Source organism: Neopelma chrysocephalum, unplaced genomic scaffold, assembly GCF_003984885.1.
Source record: "Neopelma chrysocephalum unplaced genomic scaffold, ASM398488v2 Primary Assembly neopelma1_22, whole genome shotgun sequence".
In the NCBI taxonomy this organism is placed as follows: domain Eukaryota; kingdom Metazoa; phylum Chordata; class Aves; order Passeriformes; family Pipridae; genus Neopelma; species Neopelma chrysocephalum.
Genome location: NW_020897689.1, coordinates 11,077,930 through 11,100,053, shown reverse-complemented (window position 1 = coordinate 11,100,053; position 22,124 = coordinate 11,077,930). Strand labels below are relative to the sequence as shown.

Below are 22,124 nucleotides of genomic sequence, written 5' to 3'. Positions count from 1 at the left end.
AAAAAAAGTAATAAAAAATTAAGGCTGGGAGGGCAGGAAAAGCTCTGTTGCAAAAATAAAAGGAAAAGCTCTGTTGCAAAAATAAGGCTAATAGAGGGACTAAGAAATACAAATATGGGATTTCAGCCAAACCAAGAGTCACAGAAAAAGAACTAGATCCCATAAAAAGAGAGGAAAAAAAAAAGAAGTATCCTCCTAGGACTCAGAAGGAGAAGGAAAAAAAGATGAGTACAAAGTCTCTATTAAAATTACAAATACCTGCATATTGTTTGGCTTTAATCAAATATGGTCAAAGTGAAAAGACACTTTTGAGCAGTTTTTTGTCACCCAACAATTGCTGGTCTCCTTTACCACGGAAAAGGATATGAATTACATATGCTCAAGGGATTACTCTCATATAAAATATAAGTAAGATTTACTTTACCCTGCAAAAGCTGGGAACCGCCAAGAAATTAAAGAAGGAATAATATAATGAAGTTCTCAAAAGAAGGCACAGAAAGATGAAAAAAGGAGATGAGAAGACTGGAAATCTATGGAAGGAGTCAGTTATTCTCCTAGGAAAAATAATCTATTTGAAAAGCAGTAGTGCCATAATCAGAGGGAATAATGCACATATTTCAAACTAGATATAACTAAAGGCAATAAGAGTATTTTGAATGTGTCTAAATATTAAGATATCCAAAATGCTGCTGCAGAAAGGTTTCTAATGTTCAACTATAAGAACACCCAGAAAAATAATTTTGATTGTGTGCTGAAACCAAAGCAAATATTCTGCTAGTGACTATTTACTTCAAAATCTTTTCAAGTGTGGGACACAGTAATTTAGGGCTAATTCAACTGGACTTTTACATCACGAGATTTGGTTTCAAATTTTATCTTTGTCAGTTACCAAAATGCAGAAAAAAAATCTTGCTAGCTCCCAAGTGTTTCAGCTTTATTTCAGTATTATTTTTGGATGGAATTAATTCATACCTACTCACATAAAAAAAGTAGGTGAGGTAGTGACAGATTTTATCTGTTAATGAATGAATCTGTTTTGGATTTTTTCCGTTAACGAAGCTCTCTTTGAGTGCTATCTGATGCACAACTCTAAAATTAAGGAAAGACTGACATGCAGAAGGCTCCTTTTGCTTCAGTTTTCTTCAGGCCTGAACTAGGTCCCAGAAGCAAATGCCATGAACTAGCTGACAGACACAGGACAAATAATAACATCAGATTTGAAAACAAGTAGTGTTTCATCTCAGTGTTGGTAGCACAGGGGAAAAAAACCCTCAACTTTGGCATAATGCTGGACATGATTTTTTGTTACTCTGCCCTCTGATGTGTATGTAAAACAATCCTCTGAATGGTGAAACCTTGTTTCAAGAAGCTTCACATCAAGTTACAACATGAAGGGAAAGACAGTTACTAATTATGCAAGATCATTTTCATAAAAAGATTAGGATTCACAGAAACATATGATGGAAGTTAACCATCAACCACAGAGACTTAAATCTGTAAGTCTTGAAGTATTTTAGTATTTTGTGGAAGTAAGACTTGATATGCATGCAGGTAACCGGAGAACTAAGCCTTAGCTAAAACACTGAGGAAACTTTAATTGGAAACCGGAAATGCTACAAGGAACTGTAAAAATTCACAGCCTGGTGGGAAATACACACATGGAGCAGGTCTCCTGCCTCACATATCAAAGGCCTGACGCATGTGCAGATGCCCACTAGGCTGCTCTCGTACTGTTTTTACTTTCTCTTCTTATCTCCCTTCCCCCAAGTCTGTGGGAAAGGAAGCTTTGAAGTTTTACACAACCTGCAGGTATCTTCCTTCATAGAAAATTCATCTGTTTCAGCAAGAACAGCCCGAGGGAAAGACAGAATGTTACAGTTCCCACGCTACTTCTCCTAGACTTAAACCTTCCAGGTGCAGAAGGTCTCTTGAGTGAAGAAAATCCTTAAACAGCTCCCCCTTCCGCCTCACCCAAAAATCTTCTGTTTGTCACCCCTGCCTCCCTACAGGGGAAAAAGCTTCACACGTAATTACAAATAGCAAAGTCTGCCTATCAATAGCATTATTCTATTACAAAAAAGGAAATAACAAAAAGAAAAAATCAGACAGTACTTCTCCAAAAAAACCAACATTGTCAAATTGAATCAAGTTACATTTTGAGGGTGGTTGGTTTTTCCATTCATCTCCTATAAGTATTTTAGGTTTTAAAAGTTTATAATTTATAATACTAAAGTATACCTAGTACCTAACTTATCATTATGTTCCAAGAAAGTCTGTTCCTCTTTAGTCCACACATAACAGCTTTTTGTTCACCCCATCTATGAGACATCTGAGAGTTTGAAATCGGTAAGTAATTGAGTTGAACTATTTTAGAAAATACAAATATTAGCAGTTGTCTTACGCATGAGGGATTGTAGTTTTGAAAATATCCAGCATGCAAGTGCAAGTTTTATCCCAGATTTCTAGGGTAAACTTTTCACCATTTAGGATGACAACATTCTCCAAACAGTTTGTACCAGATCGTGCCAGTTGTTCATTGTCTGTAAAAGACAAACAGTGTATTTGTTTATTCACATTCAACACAGTAAAATGTTAACATTGTTTTAACATAATCTGGTACAGTCCTACCTTGCTGCACACACCAGTACAGCTGTGCAAATATATCATCCAAAAGAACATCACTAAGTACTTCTAAATACTGTGTGAAGACATCACATATTGCATAAAGTGCATGGTTACAAGTAGTTGTCATCCATTCTGCTTTCTAGGAGTGGAAAAAAAGAAGAGTTACAACTTTAAGGTGACACTTCAGGATACATACATAGATGTATTTACCTAATTTGAATTGCTCACTAGTGACATGCAATTTGTTTCTGTATCTCAAAACCCTCAAAACTTGGAGCCCCAACTTTTGCTTTGCTAACTAGCATGTTTTAAAAAACTACAGAAACAGACAAACAACTCAGTGTCTTTTCCTAGCTCAATGATTTAACATCACATCAAAGCTGTGTTTAAGTATTTTCCAGAGAACAAAAACTTGGAAAGTGAGACATGTCCTTCCATAAACAGCTAGACAAGGCTTCCCAAACAATCGACAATTTTGGTCAAACTTCTAATATTAATAATTTACACATAATTTCCATCTTTAAGGTCCATTTCTGTTCAATTCTTTGTCAGAACAGTACCTCGTTCTGGTTTGGCAGGTCAAAATCTAGATGACAGGTCAAAAGCATCCAGTGAAAGCACAGTGCTGTTTTGGGGGATTTTCTGTTTGTTTTTGCGTTGGTTATGGGGGGGGGGGGGTTCTTCTTTTTTTTTTCCTTAGGTATCAAAAATTTTTGAATTAGTAGAACTTATTTCTTCTAATTGTGACTTCACTGCTGATTACAAGCCTCACTTCATTGAGCATGTTGTGTGTCTCAGATTCCACACATCATGTGTAAAAGCTACAGTTCTTATAACACTACAAGTATTTCATTTTATGCTATTCCTCTGTTGTTCATAGTGTAAACTACTAGGCCTTTCACACATTAAAAAGATGAAAAAAGTGACAATACCTGCCAACAGAATGCCATTAAAACAAAAAAAGGCTACTAAAATCATATAGGTCAACCACGCAAGTTTTGAGGTTTGCCTTACAATACTTGATAAATCTAAATTACAGCTTTTCTGCTGTAAATATAGTTCTCATGTAAACTATATTTTCCCACTTTTTTCACCTCAGTCTGCTGTTCTGGCAGTTTCATGTTGTCAAATATCCTGAAGACAATCCGAAACAAATCTTGCCACCAGTGTTTTTCATAAGTATGGCCGTATGTCTTCATTATTTCAAACATTACTGTTAAGCCCCTGAAATGAAGAAAGAAAAACATATACTAAGAGTTACAGAAAGACAACATGTGTGAGACGAAATATGTCCAACTGCAGCAACAATAACAAACTCAAATACTTTTGAGAACATTATACCTGGATCTGATGTGGATCAGGCACACTAGTACACAAAAATTGAGTAGAAAATCACCTTGTAAAAAAAAGCACTTTATAGTTACAGGCAACAGCCAGAGAACTATGGTAATTTAAAATTGAAGTAGGAAAACAACTTTGTTACCAGGGACCACAAGAACAAACAAACAAATATTTCCAGGAAGGAACAAGTATTAACCTTCACCAGCTATAAAGGGAGTCCATATGCACAGTTCACATGTAGATGTGCAAATTCAGAGTTATTTGTAAACAACCTCTCATATTTGGCATCTGAACTGCAACTGAATATACTTTAGAAGGGAAGAGCCATATTCAAGGAAAATAAGCAGGTTTTACATGAGATCAGAGCACAGCTTTGATTTTTCAACTGTTTCTGCAATCTTCAACCAGCGAATGAATCTAGTATAAACCCAGTTTTAAAATCTCCAAACTAAGTATGATGGGCAAGACACAACGCAATCGCAGCTACTTAACTTCGTTATTGATTATAACAGAAAATAAAAATGTTGTAGGTAAAGAACACAGACTAAATGTCTGCATTCGAACATCCATTTAAAAGGTGTTTAGTGTTTCCACAGTGATATCACCCAAATTTAAATACATAAATCATTTTATGATGGTTACATTTAGTAGAAGAGTGGTTTGTATTTTAAAAGTGTAAACTAAGCCTTTTAAAATTTGAATTACAAATACTGATTGTTACCTGGTTCTTACATCTAATTTGCATCTATTGATGATACAGGACAACTCGAAGAGAATTGGGAACCACCCTCGCACCCACACTCTGTCTTCGGGAGCTACATTCATATCATCACTTGTGTATTCCTTGAATGCCTTTAGAAGAAAACAAAGGGTTACAGAGAGCCATAGGAGTTAGATTCTTCAAAATAAAACACAATCTGGACTGTAAATAACAATCTCTGCTGCACTAGTATCACATCCTGACACTTGAGGTGAGCTGGCAATCAAAATACTACTGAGAAGACGAAGTGTTTTTCAAAGTACTGCTTAGTATATTATGAAGAATAAACTTATAAACAAGATTATACATTCGATTATCAGTTTTTGCTTGTAATTCAGTGTGAGTCTCTTGCTGTCATTTTCATAGAGACAGCACTGAAAGTGAGGATCTATCACAATATTTTAAGGATATCAAGCATTTTTGCTTATGCCATTATCCGTTCTTCACAACATTTCTCAGTAGAGAGAGATCCTGAGATATGTTGATTTCCAGTAGCTCTCAGGAATGCCAGTCACCAGCTGAACTGGGTGCATAGGGATGGGCAAAGGGGAATGAAAGAAGAAAAAGAAATTGCCGATACTTTTAAAGCCCGTGGCATTTTATACTCCTATTGTTTCTGAATAAAGTATATTTCTCATTAATCCATGAAACTTGAAGGGAAGCCAAGAACTTTAGCGCAAGTATTTTTTCTTTATAAAAGCACTATTGATTAAAGCACTTACAACTTAGCTAATACACAATATACCTGAGGTCTGTCAGATACGTATTTCGCACAGTGGCGGATGAGGCGAATCGCTTCCATACTGGTATCTGGAAATGCTGCATTGCAGGCAAATTCAGACAAGCACTTTACTGCATCCTGGAAAGAATCTATGGTTGCTGGGAAGTGTTTTTCAAACACGATTGCTGAGAGAAAAGTGTGAACAGAAGAAAAAAAAAGTGTCATGTTTTAAAATCTATTAATTCTAATACGAACTGACTGTAACAGAAGCCATGAGAGACCTGTTCATCAACTGGTGCTGTCAAATGCTTGAGTAGTAAGAAAAACTAAAGAAAAAACCCCAGAAGAATGGTCTAACAAGAAAAAAAAAATCACCTAGAGGGCATTCCATTTTGACAGTAAATAAGTGTTTAAAATAAGATAGCATCTAGACTAAAGAAGGGCAGTTTCACAGTTAAGCAAGACCAGAGCGATAGGCTTACTGTTTAACACTGGTCTGTGCGACCAGACCCTAAAAGTGCTACATGAAGCATGGAGTCACATCTACTAATGGACTTCCCCCTCTGCAACATGTTGCCTTGTTTTTAAATAGATACTTTTCAGGATAAAAAAATGCTTCATCAAAGCTGAAAAAGTTTTAGGAACTTGCAGAGGCTGAGACAGAATGAAGAGATCCCTTATGGTCCTTAAAGCCTGTGATCTAGATTAGAGTGGGAAGAAAAAAAAAAATTAAAATCATCATAGTGCCACCTAGCTCAGCACTTTCTCTTAAACAGGGCCATGTACAAACACAATTCAGAAACGTGGAAAAAGACAGGCAAACAACACAATACTAAAATGACTACACTTCTTTTTTTCCTGGAAGGAAAAACATAACATTCTTCACTCAAATGAAAATCTACACACTACGTAAAATTATCTAAGGTCTGACTTGTTTTACTATAGAATGCTACAAACATATTATTTTTTAAAAAGGCATAAAGACAGACAGATAACTATAATCTTATTGAATGACTTTGGTAAGTATTTTCCCAGAGGACTGGTTGAAAAGTGTAGATTGGTTCTACAATATGAAGCAGGCTTACTACACAGACTGTGGAGTCAACAGACAAACAAAGCTTTTCAGGCTCGGGAGTGACACACACTTCCATGATGTCTGAATATCGTTCATACTCACTGACAATGTGCCCTGTAGTCTGGAATGCCAGTTCCACTATACTTTCATCCTGATCTGAGGCTGCCAGATGAAATACTGAAAAAATGTTCTTCCAGCCAGAACGAATGTTAGCAGCCTGGGAATTTACCATCTGTGCAATACACCGTACAACCATGTCTCGAATAGTAGGAGACCTAAATTAAGATAAAAAATAATATTTTTTTAAACTACATTACATAATCAATTAGAATAGTATAATTTTTTAATATTGATTTTACAAAAGTAATTTGAAACATTAATTGCAAAAGTTGATGCTTGCAATCCCAGGCAATTCAGTTAATTGTATGTTATTACCTATTTCTCTTCATGATATGTTCAAATGGTCTTAGGAAGTCCTTCTGGAATCGGAAATTAGCAAGTTCTCCTTTTTCCAAGAACTTCATTGACAATTGCCTTAATGAGTCTACTGCAAAAATAGCTACATCTTCATTGGGATTGCAGCCAACCTGAGAAGGTAGAATAGAAATGCATGGTAAGCTTGCACCAGAATTCTTACGGATTCAGCATGAGCTGCCTATACATTTGATAACGGAGAACTAAACAGTGTTGGAACATTAATGAAATTACACAGCAGCCAATTCCATAAACCACACTGTTAATGGAATTCAATAATCCCTAACCAGTTCCAGCTGTTTTCTACATTAATTAACCAGGCATTTAAAACTTTCTAAAAATAAGCAAGTTGTCTAGAAAGACTTCAATACCTGTATTAAAAATGCGTATCAACCATTCACCTGATAAACAATCCATTTAGACTTGAATAGAAAACATCATCTTATCCCAAGCTTCAATAAAACACCCACAAAACTTCTAACACAAAACTAATGGCAGCCAGTTCTAGACCCAGGTGATGATAAATAACAATGTATACTTGTGTTTTTACACATTTATTATATCATGTACCTCTGCCGTCTCACAGCCCTTTTCAGCTTCACAATTTTTGTTGGTTTAAGGTACTTACACAGATGGACAATAAAACCAGTATAATTCAGATAAGCATGTGCTTTTCCAACAAATTTCAAAATAAAATTAATTTGTATCAATAACTGGCGTATGCAGTAGAATCATTAACGGGGATACCTTATTAAAATGATCGCCAATAACTTCCCAGATCCTAGACCACTGTAACCTTATCCGTCCCATGTTGTAGTAAGAAATCTCCACTATCTTCTGCAGACTAAACATTCGAGGGTGGGTAGCAGACAGCAGCTCATCCATAGATACAGCACAAAGCCAGCGAACAAAATCCACTGTTAAACAACCACAGATTTTAATGCAATATTTTTCCAAGGTTTAGTTTACAGGCGTGGGTGGGGTGGGGAAGAGATAAAACATACCAATAGCATTTCCATCCAACCTCGTAGATCCCGTAAATATTCTGCAAAATGCAGTTAAAGACATTGTTACAATTTCTTAAAAAAAAAAAAAAAAGAAGCATCTATTAAACATGTATTCCAAGTTTGGTTTTGGTTTTTTGTTGCCCCCCCCAAATATACAGACATCCTTGGATTACGTTTATTTATTAAAAAAGAGTTAGTAATTGTGGAGAAATACTGATGAATACTGTCAGTAGTTTTTATTACCCCTGCCCAAATACAGAAGCCAAGCTTCTCCAGAGCGCACAATTCCCATCTGCCATGACAAGTAGATACCTGAAACATTTCCCATTATGAAGCAGGCAGAGACACTGCAAACCTAAAGAGCTATTACATTTGACATTAAGCTTCCACTTCACTGACTGTGATTTGACTGCAAGGCAACCTTCAATGAACTGATACTGATCTTGCTGCCTATATTCAATCACAAAAATGTTTGTAAGCCTTCAAAATGATACCTCTTCATCAATTTTGACAACCATTAAGAAAATGATGTGTTCTGATTTCTTATATGCTGAGCAAGCAAGGACCATTAACACTCCAGTCTCATCAGTACTTCATGATATAAACAAGGAACATTCATGATATGTATTACGTCTGGCCAAATCCAGTTAAAATAAATGTGATTCATAGCAAGGAAGATTGGAATAGTAATTTCGGTCATTTCAGACAACATTTACATAAACTAGAAGAAAGCAGGGAGTCAGTAATTATGTTTAGGAGAGAAAGGGTCTGTCAATAATGCCCTCTGTACTAAGCCAAAATGAGATTTGCTATCTGTTACTATATACAGTAAATCAAGATTCAACACTACAGCAGTCTCCCTTCTGCAACTCTCCTGCAGTAATTTTTTTAAGTAAAAAGGTTTCTTGCCTAATCTTTGCTATGCTCCTGCTTGCAAAAATACCTATGATCCATAAAAAAAGGGAAAGCCCCCATCCAAAACCAAAAAGCACTTTAGTATGGTAGTATTGAGTTTTTTTCAAATAAATTAATAAATTAACAATGTCCCATTCTTAGCATAGATGATTCAAGTAGTGCTTAAAAAGCCTGAGGTCACAACAACAAATTCAATACAATACAATACCTGTCTACAGCAACGACAACACTTTGGGAGCTAGTTTCGCCAATGGATTCCTGAATACTTGCTATCTGCTTCCAATCCACGTTTCCACCAACTACAGTGAACAAAAATTGAAAAACAGGTAAGTGATAACACAGAAAGAGCTGGGAAGAAAAAGGAAGAAAAGTTGTGCCACTACCAGCATAATTAAATATATTTTTAATTCACAAAAAAAGAGAAGGATATTATTAATTTCCCTTGCATGATCTGGGCATCTCAGTGGACAGCTGCATGTTGGTCTAAGTCCTAATTAACTGGGTTCTCTATCAATGTACAAACTATATTAATCTGAGAAAATTATCCATGTTAGGAGCAACTGTATGAACAGATAAAAGTGAAAAAAATTAAAACCCACAAAACCCATCTTTTTTTCTCCATCTTTCAATGAACCTTAGGTAATTTTGCTACTGAAAATATACAACAAATGACAGAGAATACCACATGGAGAACTTTTCACACTTTACTAGCATCGAGTAAATCCATCTTGATAGGTTTTATTCTAGATTATTCATGGAGAAGAGCTTCCACCAAAACTCCATCTTTAAGCTACATCTCAAGTACAGCAAAATTATCACAATAGTGAGAAAAATCTGTAAATAAAAATAGCAGTTATTTATTTTGGAGGCTAGAAACTGTAACCCACATCTGGGAAATCTCATATTAAGAAACTGCTAATAGTGAGCAAAATTCTGAAATTTCTGGTGATCTCTAAACTCGCCTCGAACTGCCATCACAAAAAGAGAGGAATCTTGCACCATTCTGGCTAATTCCACATCCCCTGCATTCAGGTTTTTTCCCCTTAGGCATCCTATCAGAAAGATAGGGGAGAACAGAAGACTGAAAGAAAGCCAGTTCTGTTCTCAGAGCTTTGCAGAGACAAAAAGTTCTCCTATTTCAGACTGCCTCCCAAAAGTCTGCTTCCGAGTCTCACTGTGTTCCACCCACACTTGGAGGTGGCTGGAGATGACTGTCAGACAAATCTATATAATCTGATCCATCTGAAGTATTTTTCTAGGGCATTTATGGACCACACATTTGATACATATGTACATACACTAGTATTTCAGGAACTTATAATATTGTTGGGTTTGATCAAGGCTTCTCTTGTAAGCACATAAGCTGCCAGTATCAATTAACTTGAGGCTTGGTAATGAGTCAGCTAAGAAACGTATCAAATGAGCAGCTGGTGAAGTGAATTTGAAGGGCTATCTCCAAGAAGTCAGGTAGCAGTAACCAACTCAGCCAGTTCCACATGAGAATTCCTTGTTATTGCAGTATTTACCATCAGTGCTGGAAAACCTAAGCAGATAGCAGACTTTCATTCTAACAGTTATGAATCTCTTTCAATGAAACATAAAGAGTCACCTATATAACTCTGCTTTACAAAACACCGATTCCTCAGACTCCCCTTGTCCAAAGAGGATTTCTGGTCACCTAGGAGGTTCACTTTGGCTACGACCTACTCACTGCAGCAGGATTTGACTTCCAACTTTACGAATAGAAACTGGAATAGAAGAAACCTGAATTTGACAATTACAACTAAAAAAAAGTAACACAACATTCCTACCAAAGGGACAAAGGAATAGATGCTTATTCCTTTAACTTTTCCAACCCATATGCTTGCGATGCTTTAAATGTCCAAGTAAAACAAAAAACGGGCCACTGTAGGAAGATAATGCAAGAGATGAAGACATTGAAATGCAGATGCCTGAATAGCCACACCTGAATCCTTGTTGAGGCAGTAAACGAGCAAAGGAGCTTTTGGGGTTGGTTCTGTTGCTTTTTGGAATGAATGCTGCTGTTTATCCATGTTTGAGTTTGCAAGCAGGCTTGAAAGATGGAGCTTCTGTGTCACCAGACTGAAACTTCACTGACTCTAATTAAACTCTAATTATTTTCCTGTAAAATGTGTCTGTATGTATGGACATATGCACTATGTGTTCTTCCAAGGAATTTAGGTTTATAGAAAGGTTGCTTGCAACCCATAGTTCCAAAGGATACTTTGGAGTGATCATAGAAAATTAAACTATCTGCAAAACACGATTTACAGAAAGGAGTGGAAAAAACTAAAACAGTTGAAAAAATGTTCTAATAGCCCTGAAGTGCAAGAAAACCAAATTCCTATAAGTTAGGTATTTTCCTAAAAGATTGAAGCAATATTATTAAAAAAAAAAAAAGGAAAAAATGGTTAAGTTTCCATATGTGCACTGTAATAAGCATTCCAGAAATTCAATTCAGAGAGAAACACTTCATGTATTTTTTCCTTAAAAGTGTAGCTGTAAAAAGTCTTTATGAGCTGGATTTACACCAATGATAGCAAGTATGATTTAGAGACACCTGACTACAGCTTACATTCTTGAGCTATTAAAACTTAAAAGCTTTAGAGGTCAATCACTTCAGTGTAGAGAAACTGCCAGCATTTGGAAACAGCGAAGTCGGATAGGTCATGGGGGAACACTAAACTGGAGGATGCATATTAGAAGGGCAGAAGCAGCTCAGTATATGAGATGTTGGTAGACTCATTAATTTCCAGGCATAAGTTTTCCCTTCATCAGCTCTTGGCAAGGTGAGTACACAGAGGCTGGCTAAAGGAAAGCAGAAGGGAAAGAAAAAGACTGACTGCAGAAGAAAAACTGTCTGAGGAGAAAACAAAGCTGGATGATTAGGACTAATCTGGGAGCTAAGATTGGGGAAAACAGGAAAATAATTATTACTACTAAAAAAAAGTTACACAAAAAATTGAGGGAAGACAAGGCTTTTGCTTGGCTGTGGGTGAAGTTTAGAAAGGCAGGAGATACCAAGCATCACACAAACGGAAACTTTTTAGCAGTCAAATACATTTATACATATACACTTTGATGCTTCTAGAGTTTCCTAATACGCTACACCTGTATATCCGTAACTGTGTTCCCTTTTTAAAAAACAAACAAACAACAACCCCACAAGAAAAATCCCACTGTTTTTAAGATAATTTAAGGTAAGATCGCTATATATTTTAGTAGGATAATAAACATCTCATTTATGGAGTAAATTTTGGTGCTCAGGTCAACCTAAAAAAGGCACTTACTCAGTACCAAAGTAACTAAGACAGGAAAGAAATGGCATCTCAGAATTTAAGCTAAATTAATCTCCCACTTGGTTTGAATTCTACATATTTCTCACAAAGCTTCACAACAGATGCTTAACCTACACATACTAACTTGCTTGTTTGGTAAAATACTTGGCGCACCAATGTTGCAATATTATTAAATCTGGTCATACCATCTGTGATCCATTCTAAGTTGGTCAGCTGTATTTTAATAGAAATGAATAACGTAACATTTTCTTACATTTCCTGCTCTCCCACCCTGGCAATAATATTTAACAGAGCAAACCAAATATTCCAGAAATTGGAACAGATCTATTAAAAGCCTAGGAGTTTTATGAGGACTACTTTATGGTCTTCTGTCTGAACCTCACAGTCAACAAGAATGAACACAAAGGACAAACCCAAATAGCTGTGAACAAAGCCAATTAAATGAAATACTTCATATCTGCATTACTTACCCAGTCCCAGTCCCACAAATTCATCGGGTGCCTGATCCTTTGTTCCAGTAAAAGAACCTTCCCTGCCACGCACTGTCCCTGAGATGTAGCGAGGTTTTACTCCAGTTCCTATTAACTGTGCCAGTTCAAGCTGACTGATGCATTTCAGAATCTATTCCAGAGAATAACGAAGTTGTTTATCAAAAAAAAGTAATTTTAAATAGTAAAAAATAGATAAATAAAAATCATCAAAAGAAAAAAATTCTCAACACTCAAGGTCAGAAAAGTTATTTCTGTTCTTGTCTAAAATGAATATTAATTTAGAGATATTTTGCTACTTTAATTGGCTGCATAATACATGCACAAAAGTATATACTTGGTACTTATCTAAAAACCACTGTATTTATGCACAAACAAGTACACCACTGTGTTCTAAAATCAGTAAACATGCCGTCTTACAATTTAAATACAAATGACTTTTACCTCATGCCAGGAATTTCCTAAATAGTTTCCATCTGTATGAGCCACAGTGATGAGAGTTTTAATGGTGTCAATATTCTTCTGCTTCATTTCAGTAATACCAGAACTCACTGTAAGTAACGTAAATCTTGCTAATGCTTGAACATAGGCATCTCTTTCAAGCTGGAAATGGGAGGGAAAAACCAAAAATTCTCATAAGTATTTTTTCTGTTTCTTCATCTTAGTAAAGTCTGTGTGGTTTCATCAACTATACCATTTACCTTTCTCTTCCTAGAACTGAATTCCCAAAGCATAGTGAAAATATCTTATGTTCTTGTACAGTAAACTGTGGGATAAAAATCAGGCTCCTTCTATTCATGAAGTGTAATGTCTGATAGCACAGAACACATAGGTTGTTGTTAGGTTTCTGGTTTGGTCTTTTTGGGGGGCCTTTTTGGAAAATAGGATGCTGTTTCAAAATACATGTGGCTACTTAGCCAAGCTTTTAATACTCTTGTACAATACTCAGACCTACTCTGAAAATGCTGCCCTAGCAGACACACTAAAGTTGTAGGATTTTTTTGTCAACAGAGTCTACATAATGTATCTAAAAGGCACGTTTTGCCAATTCCACAGAACTGCTCAAAATGTATTTGACTTAATCCACATTGTTTGGAGCATCTCAGAATCTTCTGAGGCAAGTGTCACAGGTGGGTAAACAGCAAGTGACCATAATCTAGACAGATGAAATCTATCTCACAAAAGAAAAAGGTTCTGCATGTAGTTATCCAATTTTTAAGTTGTCCTATAAACAACAAAGGAAACTCTTCAGATCTCATATGAACCAACTAAAACAGTGAAAAGGGGATTAAAGTTGAGCTCACATGTGCATTTTACTCTCCTGTTGTGTATAAGTGAAATGTACACCAGATAAACAAATGACAATTACGAAATACATTTAACTGCTTGGATATTTAGGGCTGTTTTCAAGTTAAAAAAATCATTGAGCATATAAACCAACCAAATATAAAATATTAAAAAAAAAATCCCAGGAAGAATGCTTATTTCACAGAGAAAACATGAACACTACAACATGGATGTAGACAGGATGGATTATCACAGAGCCACACAACGTGTCTGCCGTGTTCAAATCCAACTACTACTGCAGGGTAGGCTGGCAAAGGCACAGGAATGATGTCTAAGCACAGAAAAATGGAAGTTTCAAAGAAAGCATTCTCAGCAATGAAGCTTTAGAGTCTACAAACTGTGTATCTTTGGAAAATGTTTTCAGTCCTACCTATTCATACAGATATTCCCCCTCTGCCCCTTTTTCTAAGCCATCAAAGTAGAAGAAAAACAACTAAACAATGTGTCCATCACCCAAAAATTAAAACCAGATGATATAAGCAGATAAAGTACATCCTTTTGATGCATATCTTGGCACAGATGCTTAAAGACAGAAGTCAGACTCTGTGACAGTCTAAGATAAAGAAGCATAAATAATTAAAACCAGAATCTATAATTGAGGTTTTAGAGGTGAACATGCATAGCTTAAACTAAATTGTGTACTTTGAAAACTTTCTTAAAACTAAAAGCATCAATATTTCTCAAGATGTGTAAACTAATGTTAACTCTTACTAGACACCAATCTTAATTTCTATATGTTTATTCAATGAAGTAGGAAGGTTGCCAGCACTGGAGGAAAAACTTGATTCCAACAAAAAAGATCCTTAAATCAGCTTAAGTACAGATTTGCCAGTTTCCTTCAAACCACCAGAGCTACTTGGCCTCTGAAGTCAGACAAGACGCCACCAAATCACTGCCTCGTGCAATGGAACAGTTCTGTAACATACTGAAATCGCCAACAAGCCAGTACTGCTTTTAATGATATCAACAAAGCAGAATTCCCACAGGAAACAAAGAAGGAATATCCCTTACATAGAAAATTCAAAAGCAACACTTCTCATTTTCTGAAATTTAAAAACTTGGTTTTGCAACACCTCCAGTTCAAGCAAGTTTGTCCCAAGCCAGTTGAAGGGTATGACTGGAGCATGGGGATCTTCTGAGTGTAGCAAGCATGTCCTTGCCCTCCCCACCCAAGGCAGACAACTGCAGGACTGGGAGCTAAACTCTGCAGCTGCTGAAACTGATATTTGTACCAGTTTCACTTTTGCAGCTTAGAAACAAAAATAACAGGAATGTGAATTTCACTGACCAGCTGCAGGCTCCAGGGAAGGCTTTGTTAATCAAATTTTTAAGTCTGTTCAGTCTGGGGACAGATGGTGGTGATGCAGAAATTAAGTGGAAAGACAGAGGAAGGAAACCTTACATGATCTCAAATGGGCTTTTCTAAGCAGCTGTATAAGAGGTCCCAATGGGACTTTTCCCATTGGCAATAAGAAGTTATCTAATTTGCCAAATACAAGTGCAAGAGGAGAAGGAAGGAAAGCATTCACTATCACATCATAGTTTAACATTTTTAACTTAATCTTATAGGGTTCTTGGTTGGGGTTTTTTAATTTACATATGTTTTCAGTGTACACATGAAATAATGCAATGTCAAACATTAATTTTGCTTGCCCCTCTCTTCAGCTACCCCTATGATGGACTTACAGCAGACCACTATTCCATTTATTAACTAATTATCTACAATAACATAATTGTACCTTCACTACCAAGGATTTTTAAATGGAAAAAAAATAAAGCCAAAAAAGCCCAAATTTAATCAGAATTACCCTCTGGAGCCAGAGAGTCTGGAATTCTTGGCATTGTGCTTAATGCAAGATACATTCATGCATCACATCAGGAATGACATTTCCAGTGCCATAACTGTTAAAATGGCATCCAATTATAAAAGTCTTGTATTAGTATAATCTCTCTGAAGTTGAGAACAATACCTCAAATAGAGTTCACAGAGATACTATTTTTCTTGTGAAACATGATAGAAAGACTCGTTTTTGGAAGCACCACAACAAAGCTAAACAGCTTGTAACTAGAAAGAAAGCTAAAAAGAAAGTACTTTGACTTAAAAGTAGTCAACTGATATGGAAACAAATATTTGGTATATAGGCATGGAAGAACTTACCACAAAACACAAGGAAAAAGAAAGGTAACTTTATTTACACTTCCAGTCAAATATCAGATGAAGTAGTAACAGCAGAAGGAGGCAGCCTCTAGGTATTGCAGTGCAATAACTTCAGCAACAAGGACTTTTAGAATCCCACTAACATTTTGCTGGTACATAAATCAAAGTATTGTCTCAATCTTACTTTTTTTTTACCTGAATGTTGAAAATGCAAGCAATCCGGATTGCACATCGTATACCCTCTAAACAAAGAGAGGCAACTTCGGTGTCATCACAGTCCTGCAGACCCACACTGAACGCAGCTAGAAAAGGTGTCCATGCCAACTGGAACGTATGCAAAATAAGTGTTATGTTAGCATCTTAAGTTAGTACTTGAAGGGAATGTTATAGTTTCGACATCTTGCTAAAGTGTAAATTCCATCCTTAACTCACATCATTGTTGCCTTTTGCCATCAAGTTGCCTTTTGCCAAAAAGGAAATAGAATAGATAGGCATGAGACATCGAATAGTATAAAGTAGGGTCAGACGAGACATGAGAATGGGACAGGAGTAACGCAGACTGGCACCCCCCTCAGAAGCACTCGTCCTCTCCCTCAGCAATCAGCACACTCAACCATCCTCAGATTGTAGGAAAACCCAAACCCTAAAGCTATGTCAGTTAGATGTCTATCGGAACTTTGGTATTTCCAGGATAATCTTTATCTTTGCACACTGAGAAAGAGAGATAAGAATCGATAGTTATTGCAAAAACCAATACAGCACATGGCAGATTCCTTTATGATGAAAAGTACTTAAATAAGACTAGCTTATCCTGATAACACCAGAAGGAAAGGAAAGAAAAGAAGGCAGTGATAATAGGGCAAACTTTATTAATTCCAGTAAAATTACGGTAAGACAACAATAAGAAATACAGGACATGAATCCGCTCTCAAGTTTCTTGCCCTTATCCCTCCATGTTCTTGTATCCAAGCCACTGTTGATGTTTTCCATCTCTCTTTCCTTAGGTGGGACTGGGGGTATAATACACTCAACTGAACTCATTGCAGGAGACTCTACATGGTCCTGTCTTTGTGGTCAAGGCTCCCTCTCCCACTGGCAGAAAAATTAATCAGAAGGTGCAGAGGGAACCCGCCATAACTACATGTCCTTATGGAGAGGAAACCTCACGGTACCCAGAACAATTTTCAAAATCATTTTACCCGAAGTCACCCCAGATGAAATACAGACTCAATGGGCACAGCAGGGAGTACAGATTTCACACTTAATTTCATAGCAAAATGATGCACCAAAGAGCTCTGGTTTAATTTAAGCCAACAATTCCAAATGCACTACCTCAGAAAAGCATTTAACACTTGCATATACCCAAGGGTATCTGTGGGACAGTATTGAAGGCATCAGATGAATTCCTAGATCCAGGATTTAATTCCCTATTGTATGACCTTTAAAGGTCCCTTCCCACCCAAACTATTCTATAATTTTATGTTCAGAAATGTATGTTTCTTCTCATCGCCTTCCTAATTTTTCATTCCTGTTGAAACCAAAACTAATCTTTAAAATCACAAAACTGAAATACTTTCTTAAGAACCATCTAATGATCTGTATATATGCTTTATAACTAGATTTATGCTGTTATTTTTAGTACACATAAATTGACATCCTGTTTTGTCAATAAGGGTGAAATTAACCAGACAATCAACTTTGGGCTGCTTAGGCGGATGCATAAAGTAAATTTTTGCTCTGTTTTAATCATTTAGCAAATCTATCTGTAAATACAGTTTTACATGGACATCAATAGGTGAGATACCCAGAAATTTATAAAATTTATAAAATTTTGCTGAAATAAAAATTTTAAAAAGTTTAAAGATGTGAAATTCAGTGTTTAAATTTCACAGTTCTCACTTTTTTGAGAAGACAGCTCTCTGTTCGACACATTACACTGTCCTCAGTACTTTAATTAGTTCATGAACATCCTCACTTCTAATTCTTAGTGTCTTCGCAAAAGACGTTAAGGGTGTTAATTTACCCTGATGCTTCATATTTTGCTCCTTTGAAAATGGACTTTGCAAATGTCCTTTTCAGATACTAAAGACTAGGAAGTACGAGGGCTGGTATTTTAAGAAAAAATAGACTATGAATTTTACAGATGCCTGCATGCAGGTGATTTCATTTCAGTCTTGAAGAAATCAACAGAAGGGATGTACAGTATACCTCTACCAAGTGACACCCTGAAAGTAGACCTTTTAAAAGGGCTACATTAGTATTCCTCTGTACAAACAGAGTGCTATACTACTTTTATTAATAAGGTGACAAAGAAGTTTGCCTCATGGACAGCAATCCCACAGCTAGATCCTCAGTGTGCCCAGGTGGCCAAGAAGGCCAATGGCATCCTGGCCTGTATCAGAAATAGTGTGGCCAGCAGGACAAGGGCAGTGATTGTCCCCCTGGACCCGGCACTGGTGAGGCTGCAACTCAGACACTGTATTCAGTTTTGGACCCTTCATGACAAAAAAGATATTGAGGTGTTGGAGCATTTCCAGAGAAGGGCAATAAAGCTGGTGAAGGAGTTGGTCTCCTCCCAAGTAACACGTGATAGGACAAGAGGAAATGACTTCAAGTTGCACCAGGGGAGGTTTAGATTGGATATTTGGAAAAATTTCTTCACAGAAAGAGTTGAAAAAAGTTGGAACAGTCTGCCTAGGGAAGTGGTGTAGTCACCAGCCCCAGAGGTTTTAAAAGACGTGTAGATGTGGCACTTGGGGACATGGTTTAGTGGTGGACTTGGCAGTGCTGGGTTAACAATTGGAAACAAAGTTCTTAAAGGTCTTTTTCAAGCTAAATGCTTCTATGATTCTTGAGCCTGGGCCTGGAGCTCCACCTGACCTCACAACACATCCCTCCAGGGAACCATTTGTTTATTGTAAAGGTAGTGGTCTGTAACTTCACCTCCCTGCAGCAATTCACAAAGAGGTCATGCGAGGACCACGACTTGCACAAAGGGCCGCAAATGAGAGCACATGGTAAAGGGCACAACAGTTTATTTCAGTGGCAGATAACTGCTATGAGTTGGTTATGCCAGAGACCACATCCAAGATCACACTGAGTCATCATACACTACTGAATGACTGTATCTGTGAATCTGAATCATTGGTATGGAAAAGGCATTTGGGATGCAGACAGATTTGTACCTACACAAAGATTGGTGTTTTGAATAATAGTTTAATACAGGTCCAGCTCCCTCCTCCTAAACTAGAGTCTTAGCTTGTCTAAAATAGTAATCTGCCACAGACAACATCAGATGAAAGTTTGTTCTGATAATTGCGTTTTGGGGGAGCAGTTAGGTAACCTCCCCTAGAGGAGTAAGAGAGAGCCAAACCAATGAACTGAAATTAGTAATTTCTCACTTTTATAAATCTGGTTTTTGACTACACCTCCATACCTGAAATAAAAATGCTAACATTTCAAATTTTTAACTGTTCTTTATAGTTTTTTCCCCTTAACTCCTCCACTGTATCAAGATGCTACTTCCATCAGCCCTGAAACTTCTTAAATTCCAGGCTTAATTAAATTAGATTAGAAGGTTCAAAATCCTTTCTTTCCTGAAGCAATTTAAATAACTTACAAAATGATCAAAAGATAGCAGATACAAATCTTTAGTATTTTCAATAAATCCTATCAGTCAGTATTTTTTATTAAGAAACTGTGATATTCTCCATATTAAATATGTATCTTACCTTAAACATGGGTCTCACATGCTCCAGGTGTGTTGCACTAGTAAAAGGGGCCTGAACGTGGCTCACTGCCTCCATAAGAGCTTTAGCTGTTTTAGCCATTTGTTCCATTTCCAAGTTATAAAGGAGTCTTCTCTGCTTTTCGCTGGCAACACCTGTAAACACATTTTTTTCCTCTCATTTGTGCATCTTTAGTAGCGGTGTCTTTAGGAATATAATAATTTCACATTTTTCATTAACTGCAATACTCAGATGCAATTTTTGTATTAACTTTACATTTTGATATTACCACACCAGCAAGATATTTCTTTTACAATACAGATAAAACTTAAGGCAAACTAATGTGTGAAATGTAACCTACTTTTAAACCTTTATAGAATTTTAAGATTTGAACAGCAAAGATTTCTTCTCCATCACCTCAACTGACAGCATAAATATCACATCCCCAAAGGTAAATTCGTAGTGAAGAAACCTTTCATAGTAATCTTTCAGCACACAAAATAAGAATAAAAATAACTGGACATCCTTTTTCTGAAGGAGAACTACATTAATCACCTTTTCATTTCCATAATGGAATCTCCATCTCATCAAGACAGTGAAACCCAAGAAGCATGTAATAATAAGCTTTTTAAAAATTACAATAAAACATTGCATTAATTGAATGAATACTGAAAACAAGATGGACTCTTTTTGCCAGACGCAAGTTTCCTACAAGCACTCTGCTTATAAGGCTAACACAGGACTTGAAAGTATACAAATATGTAGGGAAAAAGTCAAGTCTCTTTAATGTTCTCTGTAGAAAAGCTAGAATGAATAACACCTGAATTTTCATGCTGTACAAAACACAAAAAGTTTTTCTGGTATTTGAGAGAGGAAAAGATAATTCATTTTATAAGTGCATAAATTAGTGCCCTACAAACCAAATATTGCAAAATTTTTGAAGATGACAGACTGGTTATTGCAGGAAATCACAATGCTTACTATAGAAATAGAAGACCCACCCAGTGTGTCTGTTTTGCACTATGCTTATGGGTGACACTTATTTCATAAAGCCCTTAAATTTCCCTGTGTTGCTGTTCAACAGCAAAACCTGCCTTCTATCCATGGTGAGTGCACCAATCGCCAGGAATTCAGGCACAATGGCAAGTGAAAATAAGCAGGTGCATTTAACACCATTAGGCATCAGGCATCATCATGCATTTATGTTAAAAGGAAAAGGATATGAAAGGATATGAAATTAACTCATTTTGAGTTAAGTGAGTGGTGTTTGTTTCATTGAACTCTCATTTTAAAAAGGAGAACTTAATGAAACTGAAGAGCCAAAACTTTGAAGAAAGCTAATATTGCAACTACTTACTTTGTTTACTAGATTTTGTGGGTATTGTTAATTCTTTTGTTTCCTTCATTGAAATCTTCTTTCCAGCTATTTCATTATAGATAGCAGACAAATATTCTTCAGGAAGATCTTTACTGTCATTGATACCTCTATTCATTTTAATATACTGTTCTTTTGTCATTTTATTCTTAACCTGAAATCCAGAAAATAGTTGTAAATATCAGCAAATGAGGCAAGCTCATTGCAGTTACAATGCTGCCTACAAAACTGCCCAGCAGATGAAAAGTTATCATCAAGGACAAACCTACTGATTCAGAAGACATTTTTACGTATTCAACATATGCAAGACTACACTGCCATATGTACAAAATAATACAAGGACATGAGGACATTCCAACACTCATGCAGTAGGATCCACAGATCAATTATAACACACATTACCAAAAAAAAAAAAAAGAAAGAGAGAAAGGAAGAAAGAAAGAAAGAAAGAAAAAAGAATGTTTTATCTTGTCATACAGACCAAACTATCTATCTAAAAGAAATCTACCTTACAGAAAGGTCTAATCAAAACAACTTAAAAATCTCAACGCCCATGAAACATAAAACTGTTAAACATAAGCTAGCTTACTTCTTACACACGTATTGGTGTTAAATTGGACCTCAAGCTTTTAAAACTACATTGTCAAAAAGCTTGAAAGTTACATATCTATGGATTACACAAATACTTATTCCAGCAACATACCTGTGGACTGTGAAGATCTGTTGTCAACATGATAATTGAGTAAGCTAAAACATACGCAGTATCTGCACTAGCAAAAAGAGTTTGCCT

The 22,124-nt window shown here is 36.3% G+C and overlaps 1 protein-coding gene across 2 annotated transcripts in view; it reads right to left on the bottom strand.

Moving 5' to 3' along the window:
• ARFGEF1 (ADP ribosylation factor guanine nucleotide exchange factor 1) overlaps positions 1–22,124 on the bottom strand; it is a 90,340-nt gene that overhangs the window by 10,815 nt on the left and 57,401 nt on the right. For both annotated transcript variants that reach the window (XM_027699228.1, XM_027699137.1), the window contains 16 exons: positions 22,038–22,122; positions 21,317–21,488; positions 19,963–20,114; positions 16,427–16,555; positions 13,171–13,329; positions 12,709–12,859; positions 9,127–9,217; positions 8,001–8,041; positions 7,744–7,913; positions 6,958–7,109; positions 6,625–6,797; positions 5,472–5,632; positions 4,688–4,818; positions 3,720–3,849; positions 2,629–2,764; positions 2,402–2,540 (listed from right to left, as the gene is read on the bottom strand). In XM_027699228.1, the coding sequence (XP_027555029.1) occupies positions 2,402–2,540; positions 2,629–2,764; positions 3,720–3,849; positions 4,688–4,818; positions 5,472–5,632; positions 6,625–6,797; positions 6,958–7,109; positions 7,744–7,913; positions 8,001–8,041; positions 9,127–9,217; positions 12,709–12,859; positions 13,171–13,329; positions 16,427–16,555; positions 19,963–20,114; positions 21,317–21,488; positions 22,038–22,122 (2,172 nt within the window). The remainder of the gene's footprint in view (positions 1–2,401; positions 2,541–2,628; positions 2,765–3,719; positions 3,850–4,687; positions 4,819–5,471; positions 5,633–6,624; positions 6,798–6,957; positions 7,110–7,743; positions 7,914–8,000; positions 8,042–9,126; positions 9,218–12,708; positions 12,860–13,170; positions 13,330–16,426; positions 16,556–19,962; positions 20,115–21,316; positions 21,489–22,037; positions 22,123–22,124) is intronic.